A 17,650-nucleotide genomic window follows, 5' to 3' on the forward strand; every position below is an offset into this window, starting at 1 on the left:
TGCGGGACATCAGGCGCAAAATTGCAGCGTTTTAGCTTTAAGATGGTGAAAATTGAAAATTATAAAGAAAAATAATTTAAATCATTAAAAAAATGTTTTATCAATTATTCGCTTTTGGAAATGCTTTCAAGGATGCTGAACAGAGTACAAGAATGCGGTTGTAGGTACATATGTACTTATATGAGAATACAAAGGCTCGCAGAAATATACAGGTGTGTGAATACAGAATGTCAATTCCTTTAAAAAATTGCGAAAAATATGTAGGGTGAAAATTTAATTTACGTATTTCTATTATATTATATATTAAGGGCAATTATGGATGCAATAGATAACCGGGAAGGTTATAGATTTTATAGTTTGAGATGTATACGATATACATCAATGACTTCAAAAAGGATGAAACCATCAATAATGAATATATTCAATTGGTACATTATGCATGATGACAAGAATAGTAATTATATCCTAAATAGTATACTACTTCATATTGATAAAATAATGAGGTACTTCCGAAGATGAAGAGTTGGAGTAAATGTGCTGAAAAAACAAAAGCTATATTCATTACAAGACGTAGAAATCAAAATCCAAGAAAAATAAAAGTCAATAATATAGAAATTGAAAGGTTATGTAAAATTCTTAGGTCCAACTTTTGACAGAAGAGTATGATAATGTACAATACTTAAGTCTAACTTTTGACAAAATTATAAGATAATTTGCTTAACTTTTGACAGAATGAGAAGGTAAAGTCTTGTAATAAAACTCTAAATGCTCTGACACCATTAATACAGCGAAAGTTAAGTGTAAATAAGAAAACCCTGCTTCATAATCAAGTAATTAGACCTAAGCTATCTTATATTTGTGTTTCTTATTGAAATGCTGCTCCATCCACATTAATAAAATTTCAAACTTATCAAGATTTTGTATTAAGAGGTATGCTTAAAACCCCATGGGATATCATAAATTAAGATATATACAAAAACTTGAGAGTCAAAGGTGTGCAAAAATATATTAATGACAGTACGCTGAAATTGTTTGATTCAGTGAATGTTAAAACAAATTCAGAATTCTGTCACGATAACATGCTGAAACTAAAATATTACTTCTTTAAATTCATTTAGTCTGAAAACACCTCCACCCAAATGGAAACAATCATTCTTTTCGTGCGGAATTTCCTACATGATTGCACAAATTACAAGCGCAGGCTTGACGGCAAGAACCGCCGTAAAGAACGGTGTCAGGGACGTACCCTACGCCATACCCTATGCTGTACTTTGATGAATGGGACTCGCATGCCTCCATTATCCTACTCTACAACAGTGGATCTCGTGACCCTGGTCACTGAGTGTATCACTAGTCCAATCCCCACGCTCGTACTGTAATCCAGCCCCTTTCACCTACTCCCAATCTCACATCTCTAACTCTAGTCCACTAGGTATTAAGTCTCTTATTCATATCTCTCTCTTCTGATTACTGAAATACTGGAAATCTTCTTCATTCATTTTTAAGAGGTGATTTTTACCGCACCAAAAAAAATTAACTAACTGTATCTACAAGCCTGAGGCCAAGCACTTTTAGAACTCCATGCTCTATGCGAAATCCTAAATTACTCGCATTGACGAATACCAACTGACACTCATCGGCACCGCACGCAGCTGCATAATGACCTGAGAGGATCGCTTTCGCATTACGGGTTATAGGGGATATATTTACCTCTATATACTACAGTTTTGCAATAACCTTACCACCTTTCTCGCTTGATACTGTCTATGATTTCTGACTTAAATATACTAAGGTTTCTACGTACTTGATTTGTTTACCTCCTAACTCCTTGACCTTTACGGTCAATTCTAAATGTTAATCAGAATAATTAAGGAATGAAATAAAATAAGTCATACTAAAAAAATGCGTCGATGGAAATGACGAAATTAAAAATTGAGAACAATCTTTTGATTGATATAGAGCATTTAGGAATATATATATATTGTTCACAGTATGAAAAAAAAATAATTCGTACAAAAATGTGCAAACTTTTGTGAAACATATTCCATGTGGCGCCATTCGAAAGTCCAAATCAGAAACGATGTATAATTGATTGTTCTTGATTTTTATTTATACTTTAGTTTACAGCGTAGATATTTTCTATAGTGTGTTTACATTTTTAACGATTTAAATCCTTTAAACCGCAAAAAATACCATTTGACCCAAATTCTTCAATGACATTACGAATGGTAACTACTGTAAATCGATTGCATTGACCACAAATTTCACTTAATATGCGAAACGTAGCACGAATAATTTAATTGGTTTTATATCTGATATGCAAGTTATCTTTTTATAGTTATTAACTAAACGATGTGATCTGATAAAGATAAATATTATGTATTCAATCAGTGTTGAAGTTTTATATAGTAAGTAACATCAGTGATTAACTTCATTAAGGATCAAATCATGTATGTTTTATTGATCAGCACTACGATTGTCATCTTGTCGTGTACAATGACACAATTCAATATCGATAAGTCTGTCAATCTCTTTCGATCTGCTTGTATGACAGCGATAAATTTCGATGTTTACGGTTCATAAAATATTTAGACTGACTACTCTAATAACAGGGTAGAGAATTTACTATATAAACACATTTAACGTATCACACGGAATATTAGACTTAACCTTGCAAGTGCACTTTAAGCTGAAATAAAATAAGAACCAACAACAAAAAGTTCACAGTCTCCATGTATTAAATCAAATGTCATTCTATTGTATGTTGCATCTTTGAATGCAGTACGAAGACACAACAATGAATATATGGTTTAAATACCAAAAAATAATGAATACTATAGGAATTATATAGTATTATAAATGAACTGACATTGAATATTTGTGGGCCTTATGACTAATATTTGTAATCCTATATGATTAGTTTAATTACTCTTAAAAAATTAGCTGAAATAATAATTAAGTCTTCTTGGAGGAACCACTGGTCCACCCAAGACTGTTATGCTAAGAAAGAAGAAAAAATATAATAAGTCTTCTTGCACCAAGATTACACTAGATGCAACCAAAACAGAATCGCATTCACAGTGACTTGGATTTCTAACAGATAATCTTTGCCAAAGCAAAGAGAAGGTATTATTAAGTTTTTATTATTATTAAAGTGAATATTTTACAAATACCAACTCTTAACAATGAGCAGTATTTCAAGTTTTGGAAAATTAGGTAATTGATTATGGAAGTTTTATCAACTTTTTATATATAATAAAATTTGTTAAAGTTATGCAGATAATTTTTGAACCAAAAATATACATGTTATAGAAATCACTAGCTGAGAGATGCCTTTTAACGAGTCCTATGCTACTTCATGAACCAAAGAGGTATGCATGACTATGTCGCTATTTTCATTAATGAATACAGAAATGTAGAAATCTACCACTAGCAAATCCAAAATTCTAACCATGGTTCTATATCCATCCATAATTTCAAACACCTTCTTACTTTATGATCCAAAGAGGTCACTAAGTACTAGATTAGATCAATTTTCAAAAATACTGTCAGCCCGCTGTTGAAGCAAAGATAAAGAAATCCTTTTAGATACAGACAAACAATCGAGCGATTGCGGCGTTTACTACTCTAGTATAAAAGCCCAGCTCTGCGAAATGCATTTAAATAGCATCCATCAATCATCAATTATCTCAAAATACGGCATAATACAATAATCTTTGCCCACGGAAATTTAAAGTTCTTAAATATTTTGCACATGCCAAGTCTTAGCAAGGAGCAGTGCTACAAGCTCTGGAAAAAACCGTTTTCGAGCACCCAAAAATACTATAAGTAATTAATTTTGGAAGTTTTATCAAGTTTTAACCGTTTTCGAGCACCCAAAAATACTATAAGTAATTAATTTTGAAAGTTTTATCAAGTTCTCATAGGTAAGAAAATTGGTAAAAGTGTTGCAGATAATTTTTGAACCAAAAATATCACACAAAAATCACTAGCTAGGGAACGCTTTTTGAAAAACCCTACGATAATGCAACAGATTCATTAAACCTTTCCCACCTAATCCATTATACCAAATCCAACCTATACGCAGAAAGATATAGACATCACTAACTGGGAAATGCCTTTTAAGAAGCCCTATGCTAACACAACAGATTCATTAAACCTTTTCCACCTAATCCATTATACTAAATCCAACCTATAAACAGGAAGATGTAACCATCTCATAAAATTAGAATAATTTCAGTGAATCCAAAATGCTTTTAAGCAATGAAATAAATTATTATAAAGCCATAAACATACTTTTGGGAATTTTTGACATAATCTGTTACTTTTTTATGGTAAGCTTAAGCCAATGTCCGCTACCATAACAGTTAAATTCCAAAATGTTCAACTTTAATTATTTCTCAATATATTCCCCAGATTGTTCTTAGACAACTTCCGCTTCTTTTATGCGCACAAAAATCGCATAATTTTAAACGAACAACTTTAGTAAGCGGAAACCATGAGGAAACTTGGAAGGAAACTGCAATGAACGTAAAAGTATGCAAGAAAAAATTTAATAAAAAAAATTAGATTGCCGTGCACCAAAAAAAAAAAACAAAGAAAAAAAAATAGCAAAGAAATGGCGTAGTCCTCCTCGTACACTGCAGAAGTGAGAAAAATAGTTCAATGACAGTTATTTCGTGGGTATGTACTGTGTGATGTCAGAGGTTTTGTCCTTTTGTGTCTGATGCTAAAGTTGGTAGCAAAAGTAGTCGTAGTTGGAATAATAAGTTTTTTCTTTTACTATTTACTATCTTTATATACATGTATAAAAAATTTACAAAAGAAAAGGAAAAGATTTTTGTGCTTCAAAGTCAAAGTCTCATACTGTTATCCTTAAGTGCTTAACTATTCGTTTTTGTTGCTGCTTTAAATGCTGTTGTAGTAAAATGGCAAACCGTAATCTTTTTTTTTTTGAAAAAGTTGCTAAAATTTGCAGAATTTAAATGAGATGACGTGATGCCATGAAATTTATTAAATCATACAATAACACTAGCACGACAATGATTGATTTAAAGGAAATGAGCTAAAGTATTATACAATATAAGTAAGGAAGTATCAAATATCACTGCACTATATTCATATCATTATAAAAAGATAGTCAATACTCTCAAGAAGTTAGTGTCTATAAATAGTTTGTTTTTATATTTAAATAACGCAATACTAACATATAAAACATATGACTTTAACTTATTCTGTCCCCGCTCGTTTCTACTAAACTTAAGAATGGGATTAATTCTCTGAAAAATTATTAAGAAAAATTAAAACTATTAAATATTCATATAAGTCAATACTAACTAAGCTTAGGAATAGAGTCTTTGAAAAATAATTAAGAATAAACTTTTTTGGAATGTTTTAATTATAACTTAATATAATATATCTGCACAAAATATCTTTCAGGTCGCAGTCCACATGGCATAACCTATCTATAATAAATAATAATATATAATAAATATAAATATATATAAATATATATATATATATGTATTAAATACATATTCATTGCATTATAAATAACAAATCACGTCTTTGCTGTATGAATCATCTCGCTAGAATATTTGAAGGATTCTCAATTCATCTACTTTAAAAGAAATACGTACTTCTCCTAAATACGAAATATTAAATTACAAAAAGTACTTAAATCAAATAATCCTTCTATATAATTTTGCACCATTATAACAATTAAATGAGTAATTATAAATTATATTATATTATCTTTAATCACTAACACTTCTTATTATTTCAGAAATTTTAAATTAAATTGACTTTGCTAAATATTAAGTTCCCTTCATATTCATTGCTTTAATCTAAGAAAAGCAAATATTTTTTAAATAAATATAATTCATTTCATAATGCGAACATAAGTTATTAATTGAAGTAATACTTAATTGATATATAAACCACGCAGCCTAATACATCAAACCAAATTTATACATACACTCATACAGGTTACACTTATTTTTAGTGACATTTAACAATTGTATTATTTGAACATATGTACAACTAAATAAATCCCTTATTTACTTATATATATATATAGATAATAATTATATGCTATATTTTAATTATATTTTGTTGAATGTACCAGTATTTACATTCACCCTTCAGAATTGGCATACCTGTTCCGTGACTGTCGACATTTTTTCTTTTTACTATCAATTAATATTGTTGAAAATTACAGAAACAAAAAATTGAGAATCCTTTTGAGTCCTTCCACTTAACTGCATAAACGTCAAAACGATTTGTATACTGTTTTTACGTAATTTTTATTACAAGCACACAAACACTAAAATATGAAATTCGTAATTAATGAAATCATTATCATCCGTTTGTCTTTCCGTTTCCGCTTTTTTTTCAAATATTTTCAATTAAAATTTTAAATAACTCCGTCTACCGCAATCGCTACTATTTTCAATAATAAATCACTAAATTTGCGTCGCTTAATATGAAGCAACGTTTCGCTTGGGCGAAACTTTATATCCTATTAAGTTGTTACCGCTGAATGTACAAACAAGGATATTCTATCCTGCCTCATATATACTCTAAAAATGACAGTTAACTGCCGTAGAGCATTTTTATTCTGCGCAGACTCCAAATTCTGTTACGTTAAGTTGGTTGCAATTTGGTTAAAACGTTTAAATTTATAATTAATTTTTTGTCAAAAATAAAGTTATTTACATTTTATTATAGTATATTCTTATAATAATAAATTGTATTAATTTAAAACATTAATTTTGTGAAAAATACTGTATTTCTAGATTTAAAATGTTCAAATACTAAAAATTTGAACATTATAATATATATAATTGTTATGTTTTTAACAAAAATTTAATACTGGATTCACACGCACCTTTTTTCTATAAACAAACAATTTTCATTTTACATTGAAAGCAACAACAATTAACAGCCAAAATTATAAACAAAGCTCTCGTGTGTGAATCCAGTATAAGATTTAAAATTTTAAATCTTAATTTTAAAAATATAATTAAAATAAATAAAACAAAATATAGTTAAAAATTCGTATTTTAATATTTGTTAATATTTTAGTAATTAAAATTATTTTTCTTAAATTAATATTGTTATTAAAATACTTAATATTTATAATAGGTGCTTTCGGCAGCTCGCAATTGTAGTAAAAAACAATAAGTTGCTAACCTATAGGTGCTTAGCGAGACATTGGCATCACTGTTTCAATCTGTCAAATGATTTGTTTTGGCTAACAGCTAAATTATATTTTGGATAAAAATAAATAATTAAAATAAAATTGATTATAAAAATAATGAATTTAAAGCAATTGCGAAATTTCCCTTTATAACAAAATTATTAATAGTTTACAATATGTCTGTTCCACGAGCTACTCATAGTAACTTTGAATAACACTGTGTATTTACAAATATGATCCACCAACAAATTTTCGAGTAAATAAGAGCATTTGAGAGAGCGTAACATCCATGTCGAAATTTGAAAATGCTACACAGACTTTACTCGTACATTTTATTTCAGTTAAATTTGTGTTGTTGTGTGAATCAGTTGTTTTGGATTGAATTTAATTATTATATATATTATATTATATAAAATATTATCAATTTTTATTAAAAATCAAGTATTTAATGAAACAATATAAAGTTTTTCTTATATTAAAATCTAAGAAAAAGTTTTACATAATGTATATCTTCACAAAAAAAATGGGTTCATAATAAATTTAGAATGAATTGATAAATCAATCTACATATGTACATATTTTCGTCTATTATATTATATCCATATGTATAATCTTAAATTCAAATTTATATTTTGTATTTGCCGTAAAATTGTTAACATCCCTGTACGAAAATGTACTAAAAACAAAAGGCAAAATTGACAACGTCAACAAAAAAAATTAATTGTGTGTAATACAACAACGTTCGGCGCAGGTGAGGAGCAACAGTCGGGATATTAAGACAAGCACTGTGTTAATAATTTTTAAGTATTGTATTTGATTTACACAAAAGAACTGTGTGTAAATTAATTATTAATGTGTAAAATTTACAAAGCAAAATTCGTATAAAACATATTTTTTTATTATACACTGAACAATACAAACAATTTTCCGTAACATATGGAATTGGTAAAAACCGCTGACGTCTGTGCTGATAAACAAAAGAGTCATTAATGAAAACCGAAGGTAATTAATGTCCTAAGTTCTTAAGCCCCTAATAAAACAATTTTATTTATATTTTGTAATTATCTTATGCATTTTAGAAACACATTATGTCAGGTACACGGTATGAACGGCTCAACGATGATGTGTCTTTAGGTGGATATATTGGTGGAGACGAAAGTGATGAAATTGAGTTAGAGTCAGACCATCGTATTAAATACCATGGTTCAACTGATATTATAGAACGAAATGGAAGAAAAAGAGAACGAACTCATGGCAGAAATATTGTGCATGAGCAAAGCGGTGCTGAGCAAAACATAGCACATCTGCCGCGTTCACCTCTTGTGCAACTTGCACTTGGTTCCTTATGTACGGTTGTACTTTATTTAATATTATCCATATGCTTGATATTCTACCAAAAAGCTTTAGTTCAGGTAGGTTTAGTTCAACTTTAAAATAATTTGGAATAGTGTTATAAAAAATTACATATTTATTTTGTAGAATATCAAATTTCCACTTACTATAGTTTCATATCATCTTGTGATAAAATTCATACTTTCTGCCATTGTGCGCGCGGTTTACAAATGTCGCACTGGAAAAACTCGCGTCCAAATTGATTTTCGTACATCTCTGCGCAATATGGCACCAACCGGTATTGCTAGCGGCATAGATATAGGATTCTCTAACTGGGGCTTAGAATTAGTAACGATTTCTTTATATACTATGACAAAATCATCAACGATTGTGTTTATTTTAATATTTGCAATAATCCTAGGTCTAGAAAAAAAGGTAAACATGTACACTTGCAACATTTTAATTTGTTATCTATTTGTTTGTGATACAAATGATAAGATTAAGTTAAAATGCTGAGTTTTCTTTGTGTTTTGTTTATAAAAATTTATAACGGCTATATTTTTACAGAGTTGGGTGCTAGTTTTTATTGTTGCTCTAATTGCTACAGGCCTTTTTATGTTGACATACAAATCAACACAATTCAATGCATTGGGTTTTATATTCATATTGGGAGCATCATTAAGCAGTGGCATACGTTGGAGTTTTGCGCAATTTCTCATGCAAAAATCAAAATTGGGTTTGCACAATCCAATTGATATGATATATTATATGCAACCATGGATGATGATGTCCGTTTTACCATTAATTGCATTTGAAGGTAATATAGTGCGCATATGAATATAATTTTAAAACAGTTGGTTTTTTTATATTTAATAGGACCAAAATTATATGATGCTCTTCTGAGCTTACCTGAAATACCAAATGATGTTATATACATGACTATAATTAAAATCACATTTGGTGCAATGCTTGCTTTTCTAATGGAAGTAAGTGAATTTTTGGTTGTTGCTCAAACATCGAGTTTAACGCTTTCAATTGCTGGAATATTTAAGGTATGTTATGAAATATATAGCAATGTTTTATTTAATAATTATATTAATTGTTCTTTTTTTTGTTTCAGGACTTTTGTCAATTGGCTTTAGCTTTTGAATTCAATGGCGATCAACTCTCACTTATTAATGTGTTAGGTTTAGTTGTTTGTTTAGCTGGTATATGCTGTCATTTGCTTCATAAATATACAATGTTAGTTAAATTAGAAGCCATTAATTCCATTCACAATGATAATGATTTGACATTCCTAGACACAACTATAAATAATAATGGTGTAAATACTTCGCACCATAATCAAACATTCAATACAGCTCATAGAGCACACACAAACCTGACAGTTCCACTTTTAGACGAGACAGATTCTGATGATTCAAATAATGGCCATAAAGAGCAAAATTCATCCGACGTTATATTTGATGTACTTAAAAGACGAGATATGCAAAGATGAGCAAATATTTCTTACAGATATGAGTTGAAAGGTTAATTAAATTTTGAGACTCAGCGATGAGCACATATTGCTAAAAATATGACTTAGAAAACAGAAATAGATGACAAAAAATAGAGTTTTGAGACCCAATGAGGAGCATATATTGCTCAAAAATATATGACATGAAAGGCAGCTAATTAAAACAAAACTTGAAACTCATGTATATGCTGTAAATTAGTTAAATTGATTTGTATTCCATTTATATTATATCAATATATTATTATTAAATTTTGTAAGTAATTGTTGTAGATTTTTATTAAAACATTATGTACTATATGTTTTAATAAAAATATAAATTTGTTGAGTTTAAGTATATACACTTAACAAGCAAATAAAGTACCATTGAAGCATTTTTATTTATTTATTAATGTTTTTGTAAATATACTTATAAATTAAGTTATTTTAATGTAAATATATATATATAGACAAAATTTCCTTTAATTATAAACTACAAAATTACTTTATATTGAACGCGTTTTTGTATTTCTTTTTATTTAAATTATTTTATTTCAAAATTATTAATAAAAATAACATATATCTATACCGAAATTCGAAAGAAATATGATATAGATGCTTGTTTAACTTTTAAAACTTTTGAATATAAAAACTTCTAGTTCAGATAGATTTATGAAATGAATTTACTATCAGATTATTATATTGCATTATTTGAAAAATTTGTGTTGTCATTGACATAAGAAAAAACTATAATTAGTGTAAAAAAATTGAAAATGTCACTCTTGTTTCTTAGTTTTTAAATAATCATACACTTATGTATAAACTTTGTAGTTATATTATGATTATTAATAATCTACAATAATTTTAATTAACGAACAAACTATAATATAATATAAAATATTCTGTTGAGGGCACAGATATCAATTGAATGTGTGTCATGTTTGCAATATAAACTGAATTATCGGGACTATTTGCTCTGTTATATATAACGACATTCAGTTTAATGTGAGGCTGATAAAAGTAATATCAGTTCTATTTTTCTGCTGTTGATGTTCTTGGTATTATAAATACATTGATTCAGATGAAATTGAATGTAGATAAACTGCAGAGAAGGCAATACGCCTTGAGATAAAGATGGAATGTGAGCGTGGATGTGAAACCTCATCCCTTCCATGGGGCGGAATCATAGATCAATTGGACTCAAATCAGTGTATGTATTGCAATAGGTGACCATATGGGCAAACTCATGACGAGGTCACCTACAGTTATGGCACACATTGGAAATTAGAAATTGTATGTGAAAAGTAACTCTTTAGCAGTTGGCGTTATCATGATCTCAATTAGGTTAAAATAGTACTTACTTCAAAATAAGGATTCATATCATCCGTAGAGATTTTAGGTCTGTGCAGAACTGAACAGGACATGTTCAAAAGTATAGTTGTCTGAAATCAACTGTTGGTCTATCAGATCTTATTTACTTAAATAATGAGTTTTATTAAAGAAATAAAAGAAAAAAATTAAAACCTAATTTAAACTAATCTAATCTTATTGTTTGAGATACAATTGTTTTCTTATTTTTAACCCGACGTTTCATTACCAACATTTTCGGAGATACATATATGAAGTAAATCTTAAAACAATGTACAACTACTTAATCTTTATAAACTATGAATTCTTCATATCATCATTATTTGCACTACAGTCGTTATTCAATCATTCAACAAATCGATCCACCAATCCTGAGTGCGAACCAATGCTTTCTAGTTAGGCTTCCACTAAGTATTCTGATCTACACCATATTTACAGTGTAGATAACCCTCAGGAATCTGTGAAGCCGACATGAAAGAAATCACAAGACAAATACATTTCAAACTCATGTCCCATTACCCTGATGGTATGTGATTTAATAGAATGACATTTTAACTATTTTATTTTTAATTGTGAATTTAATTAAAACTCATTATACATTATATTTCTTTCTATAAATTATTTATTAAAAGTTAAAAATTAACATCGATATATAATATTATACTAATCAATATGATTTCGTTTTAAATATATACTCCATTAAAAATACTCAAAAGTACGAGTATATATAAAGTAGATAACACATATTAAGTACTCAACATTTTATAGCTTTAAATGATGTCTGTATTTTTTATTGTGATGGAGAAAACAATCTTATTTACATATTTATTATTAAGCACACTGATTGAAAAAAATAAAGATTTCAAGGAAAATATATGTCTTAATGGTTTTAATTATTTTTGTAGTAGTTATCTAATTTTAATATTTTTTTAACAGAAAGTTATTTGTCTTAAGTATTTGAAATACAAAATAATTATTTAATATCTAACTGATAAACTGAAAAATGTACTGCAATAAATAAAAATGTTTTTTTTTCCTGCTCTACAGGTTTTTTTAGGCTATAATATTTTTTTAATTATTTATATGCATTCATCTTTTTAATTTCATTTAAAGTTAAGAAGGGAAATAGATTTTTCAAAAATATAGAATATTTAAGTTAATCTATACCAATGGTTTTTTATAACAAAAGTTCGTTATATATAATAAGTATGATAAAGTACTTTTTGCTAAATAAATTATTACTATTTTCGCTATATAGTTTTATAGACATATATATATTTTAAATTTAAAATATGTACCTTATTACACCGGTTTTAAAGAAGTATGCTAAAGTGGTTATTCATTATCGTGAATAACTATGTGACTCGTGGTCGGTAACATAGTATACAACAAAATACTTTTACGTGGTTGACGAGCTCGTAACTCTAGATCGTGAACATCATTTACATATATTTATTTAGCTTGCCGCGTATATTTTTACAGTTATTTTATCCTCAAACTTAAAATAGCTTTTCTTTTGCGAAACAACAATTTTCGTTTAAATATATGATCAACATTAGTCTACAACTTTTTACTTAACACTTAATTAGTAGTTTATGTTCAAATTTAAATAAGGTATTTATAGCTGTACTCAAATGACATTCAATGTAATTATGAATGTACCCAACAAAAAAAATAAGTATTGTAAATACTTAATCCATACGGGCTCTTTTAGATTTTGGAGATCTAATAATACTTTCTTCAGTTTCAATATATTGTCCATCAATTGAGTCATTTGTACTCGATTCAGAATCATATTCTTTTTGGTTATTATAATGTTCTAGAGATATACCAGAGTCTGGGCTTATTGCAAACTGTTGAGAACTTGCATTTACATGATTGTATTTGTAACCACTCCGGTCGTAACAGCATTTTAACATACCCACACATTCTTGAATTTTCTCAAAACCACACCCTGTTCTTTGCATTAAATGTCTTGGCCATGCTGGTTCCACATGTGTCACAATCCGTGCACAAGCTAAACATGCGCTTGCTTTAATAGATGGTTTTGCATTTATAAATTGTATATCATGTACTGAAATATAAAAATAATCAATTTTCTAATAAAACGTATACATAAAGTAATCCTATTATATTTACTATTTAACGATAGATCCGAAATTGTTGCAACCATATTATTTACTACATTAAACATATCACTAAAACTTTTAAAAATCAACGTCGAATTTCTTTTGAAAACTGCGTTTTGTGAATTTTGTACATATAAACTAAAATCATTTAAAGTAACTACAGGAGCGCCAATATACTCAATAAATGAAGCCGTGGTTGGATAATTTAGTTTAAAGCTTAGTGATAGTAACATTCGTTTCTCAAATTCTTTATACTCGCTAAGAGTATAACTGGTTTCGAAAATTTTGTTCATTTGCGCAAGGCTTGGAATTGTGATATCCGTTTCCTCGAATTTGCCGGCAATACAGATTGCACTTATGGCAACCAATTTTAAATTCACCTGACTCAAAAAAATATGGCAGCTTCGAAATATATCCATGTGGTATATAGCTAAAAATATATATTAAAAAAAGTAAACAATTAATACGAAGTTAAAAATTCTAAATTATCATTAATACAATATAAATGAAATATCAATAATATTCTAATATCATTATATTCTCTCAATAATCGAAGAGCTATCGAAGGACAGCATTAACCAATTGGAGAAACAGCACCAACCAGTCGAACTCAAAATTAGAACTGAAGACATTCAACAGGAAAATCATATTCTACCATCCAAGTTAGTTTATACCAAATATAAAATATTTACAGGAAAAAAAGAAACATAACACACTGAAGAAAACCAATTTACGATTATAACACTCTTAAAGAAGAAGAAGAAACCACAAGCTGTATATACAGTAGCCTGTAACTATATTGAAAGATTCTTTATGGACATTCAAGGGAAAATTTTTTGTAAAAAAAAAAAATAAATTAAGAGTAATGAATACAGACTTGGGAAACTAATAATTATTAACTAAAAAATCAATTATACCAGATACTTATTCAACAACTAAACTGATTTGGGAAGATATGATAATAAAATCTGTGACGATACCAAGGTTCTAATTCATTATATATTATAAATTATATATTTGTATGGTTTTAAATATAATAAAGCAATTCTTAAGAAAAAATAAATTTTATTAATAAATTGAAAATTTGCAAATATTAGTTAGTGTTAGTGGTAGGCTTGAAAATGAGATATTTTTAAATATATTTTAGAAAATTCTATAACTCAAATTTTCTATTATATTTAATTTCTAACAAATTAAATATAATTCTGCTTCCTTAACTCGAGTTTCTATAACTCGAATTTCTCTATAATTCGAATAAAAATATTATCACGCGCCATTACGAATATGGGAAAATGCATTCTATAAGTGAAATTTTTGTTTCAAGAAAAACCAAAATTGTTTGGTGTTAGAGAAAATTCCTTTTTCCAAACCAAATGTTTCATTTTTTCTTTCTTATTTTGTTTCTTTGTGCAAAGGCCAATCCCTGGCAAACTGTAGTCAAACAATAGCGTACTGTAATAAAAAAGCTGGATTTGGCTAATTTTCTACATGGGACGAATAGAACGTCATTAATTTTCTTGAAAAACATTAATTTTTCTTAAAAAAATCTTATACTCTAATTTGAATGGCATTCTTTTGAATTTAACCTAATCTTTCCAATTGAAAACTCGGGGACTCACAGCGGATCATATAAGGATAATGTACCGCGCGGAACACAACTTTGTAACGTTACATTCTGCAGTTGTTGACGTGCAAAACTCTACTACAAATCATAGAAGGATAATTGATTAATTGGTTAAAGTTTAAACGGCAAAACGTTGCCTTTGGAAGTTACAATCAGCGCGAGGCATAAGTCTGTCGTTTTCTAAGTAAATGAAGTCGATGAACACACGTATCTTACCTATCTACACTGTACAACTACATACAACATCGGTTGTATTAAGTTTACGGATATTCGGATTTATTTCTGTAGTAATTTATTTAAATGTCTTCACATATGTTTATACAACATAAAGATTATATTTATTTTGTTTAATTTACAAGGACTAAAATACCATCTACCAAAATATTTTACCTTAAAATAATATATTTTTTTTAATTTATTTTGAATACTATTTCGGAAGTAAGGCATAAGTAAATATATTTAAGAAGTGTGTTGTAATTATAAATAAATTATAAACAATTATTTCTCTTACCCAAATGCAATGTAGTCTTTGCCAAATTAAGTAAATTACAAGCACTTTTTATTAAAAATACTAAATGAACTCTGATGTCTTCATGATGTTTATCTTTTATTTTAATCTTAGTAATGTCGTTTTCCAAATAAAATAACCTTTTTAAAATATCGTTATTATACGGATTATGGCATTCTTCCTTTTGCGCACACATGTTCGGGTCAAACATTGTTTCGTCCTGAAAGTTTACTTGACGCCACATCTAATAATCTAAATCATAATCTAAAAATCCAGAAATAGAAGTAGACATTTACGCAATTTACGTTTAATGCAATTTTCGTGTAACGGTAATCACTGTTTCCTCTTTGATTTCCATTTTCTTTTTATAAAGAAACGTTTAGTAGCAGAGTGATGCCATGTATTTCAATTTTTGTGATGCATTTCATTTTATTTTGATTAAAATATACTAGGACTATTCGCGTACCTACGTAAAAAATTACTTGCATTTTGTTACTTTCTATTTCCGTAGGGTCATGTTTTACACAAACTCAGGGTCTAAATATATAACTGTTTTATTTTTAATACAAATTAAAAAATGAAGAGGAGAAAGAAATAAGAGAGGTTGATTGCATTGGCCATCAGATAATTTCCATGTACCTCAATTAGCGATTTTTTGCTGTTTTACTACCACATTCCTTGCAAGAACCCTAGTATAGAAGAGTAAAAACTAAATCCATCCAGTCTTTCATCTTCACCGATTAGCAGTCTGATAAACTATCAGAGAAGTATTTTCCTAAGAACCTATATCTTCTAGACGCTAAAGCCTGGCATTCACAGAGAAAATGTATTATGGTTTCTTTCTCCTGCGGGTTTCCATAACTTTTGCAGAGAGGGTTATGGGGAGTTCCTACGTGAGTTCTGCGTGAGTTCCACACCAATAACCAGTTCCGAGGATTTATTTTTATTATAGGTCATGTTATTATAGGCCATGTTAACCTGGAAGTGGCACATGACCTAAGTGCTTTCCATCTGTTATTCGAAACTTGCAGAAAGTAGAGGAAATTACTTCTTTTAATGGTCTCTAGGGTAATATAAACCTGTATCGCCAGTGACGCATCCAGGGAGGCACAAGAGCGGGCTAAACTGTCATCTTTCTCGTTCCCTACGAAATATCAGTCAACCAATTTAGCTCGTCGATTGCTTCTCTACATTTCTTTAATATCTTTGATTTTGTTATGAAAGATTGAAAGACTTTAATAAGAGAGAAAATGGAAACTTTCGATTTGATTTTGGTCGCGGTTGTTAGGTTTTCTGTTCTTTGTCACGTTAGTCAAAATAGTGTTACTCGGGAATAAATGTTAGAATTTGCCCCTATTAGGAATAAATATAGGACTTTTCTTTTCTAAGTATATCACAAAAGAACATCCTTCAAATAGAACTCCCTTATTCTGAATTGCTTGGGAAACAGCTGTTTTTAAAACAACAAAAATTTCAAATTTGTTTTGTTGTACTTTGGCAACTATGATACTTTTTAATGGCGAAAAATGCGAAAATGAGCACAACAAACGAAAAGAAATGCGTATCATATGTTAATTTAAATTTAAAAATCGCATTATATGTCTGCAGCACAAAATATCAGAAATAAATATAATAATAATAATAAAAAACTTTTGTTTTATTTCTTTTAATTATATATTTTATTTTTTAAATATCTGCATAATCTATTTTTTTCTTATATACAAGTAAAATATTTTAATTATTAATTGGAATTATTAATGTTTTAACTAAAATTTGAGTTTCTCTTCAAAAGTCGTATGTATTTTTATAATTAAGATATAAATGTAATATATTTCGATCTGTGAATAAACTGTAATAATAGTTAAAATAAAAAAGAAGAAAATTATATTAAACTTATTCAAGGAATCCCATTCATTCTAGAATTTTTGTTCCTTTCAATATTGTATTTATTTTAAATAACAATAATTAACGCTTTGATTTGTGGAAAAACTCGTGT

General features: G+C 28.4%; 2 protein-coding genes across 2 annotated transcripts; one reads left to right on the forward strand and one right to left on the reverse strand.

Moving 5' to 3' along the window:
• Nucleotides 1-7,815: 7,815 nt before the first annotated feature.
• LOC119672094 (solute carrier family 35 member C2-like) lies at nucleotides 7,816-10,258 on the forward strand. Its single transcript, XM_038083060.1, has 6 exons — nucleotides 7,816-8,203; nucleotides 8,281-8,613; nucleotides 8,681-8,968; nucleotides 9,101-9,350; nucleotides 9,410-9,585; nucleotides 9,654-10,258. The coding sequence occupies exons 2-6, from the start codon at nucleotides 8,290-8,292 to the stop codon at nucleotides 10,029-10,031; spliced, it is 1,416 nt and encodes a 471-aa protein (XP_037938988.1). The 5' UTR covers nucleotides 7,816-8,203; nucleotides 8,281-8,289; the 3' UTR covers nucleotides 10,032-10,258.
• Nucleotides 10,259-12,636: 2,378 nt separating this feature from the next.
• On the reverse strand, nucleotides 12,637-15,990 carry LOC119673428 (cyclin-J-like). Its single transcript, XM_038084698.1, has 3 exons — nucleotides 15,658-15,990; nucleotides 13,533-13,952; nucleotides 12,637-13,467 (listed from the first exon to the last, which is right to left on the reverse strand). The coding sequence occupies exons 1-3, from the start codon at nucleotides 15,896-15,898 to the stop codon at nucleotides 13,085-13,087; spliced, it is 1,044 nt and encodes a 347-aa protein (XP_037940626.1). The 5' UTR covers nucleotides 15,899-15,990; the 3' UTR covers nucleotides 12,637-13,084.
• Between the last annotated feature and the right edge of the window lie 1,660 nt (nucleotides 15,991-17,650).

This window comes from Teleopsis dalmanni, chromosome 1, assembly GCF_002237135.1.
Source record: "Teleopsis dalmanni isolate 2A chromosome 1, ASM223713v2, whole genome shotgun sequence".
NCBI lineage: Eukaryota > Metazoa > Arthropoda > Insecta > Diptera > Diopsidae > Teleopsis > Teleopsis dalmanni.

Coding starts and splice junctions, on each gene's coding strand:
- LOC119673428 (XM_038084698.1), bottom strand. CDS start 15,898: ATGTGGCGTCAAGTAAACTTTCAGGACGAAACAATGTTTGACCCGAAC. Junction 13,953..15,657: donor AAAGACTACATTGCATTTGG/GTAAGAGAAATA, acceptor ATATATTTTTAG/CTATATACCACATGGATATA. Junction 13,468..13,532: donor TTCGGATCTATCGTTAAATA/GTAAATATAATA, acceptor TTTATATTTCAG/TACATGATATACAATTTATA.
- LOC119672094 (XM_038083060.1), top strand. CDS start 8,290: ATGTCAGGTACACGGTATGAACGGCTCAACGATGATGTGTCTTTAGGT. Junction 9,351..9,409: donor ACCATTAATTGCATTTGAAG/GTAATATAGTGC, acceptor TATATTTAATAG/GACCAAAATTATATGATGCT. Junction 9,586..9,653: donor CAATTGCTGGAATATTTAAG/GTATGTTATGAA, acceptor TTTTTGTTTCAG/GACTTTTGTCAATTGGCTTT.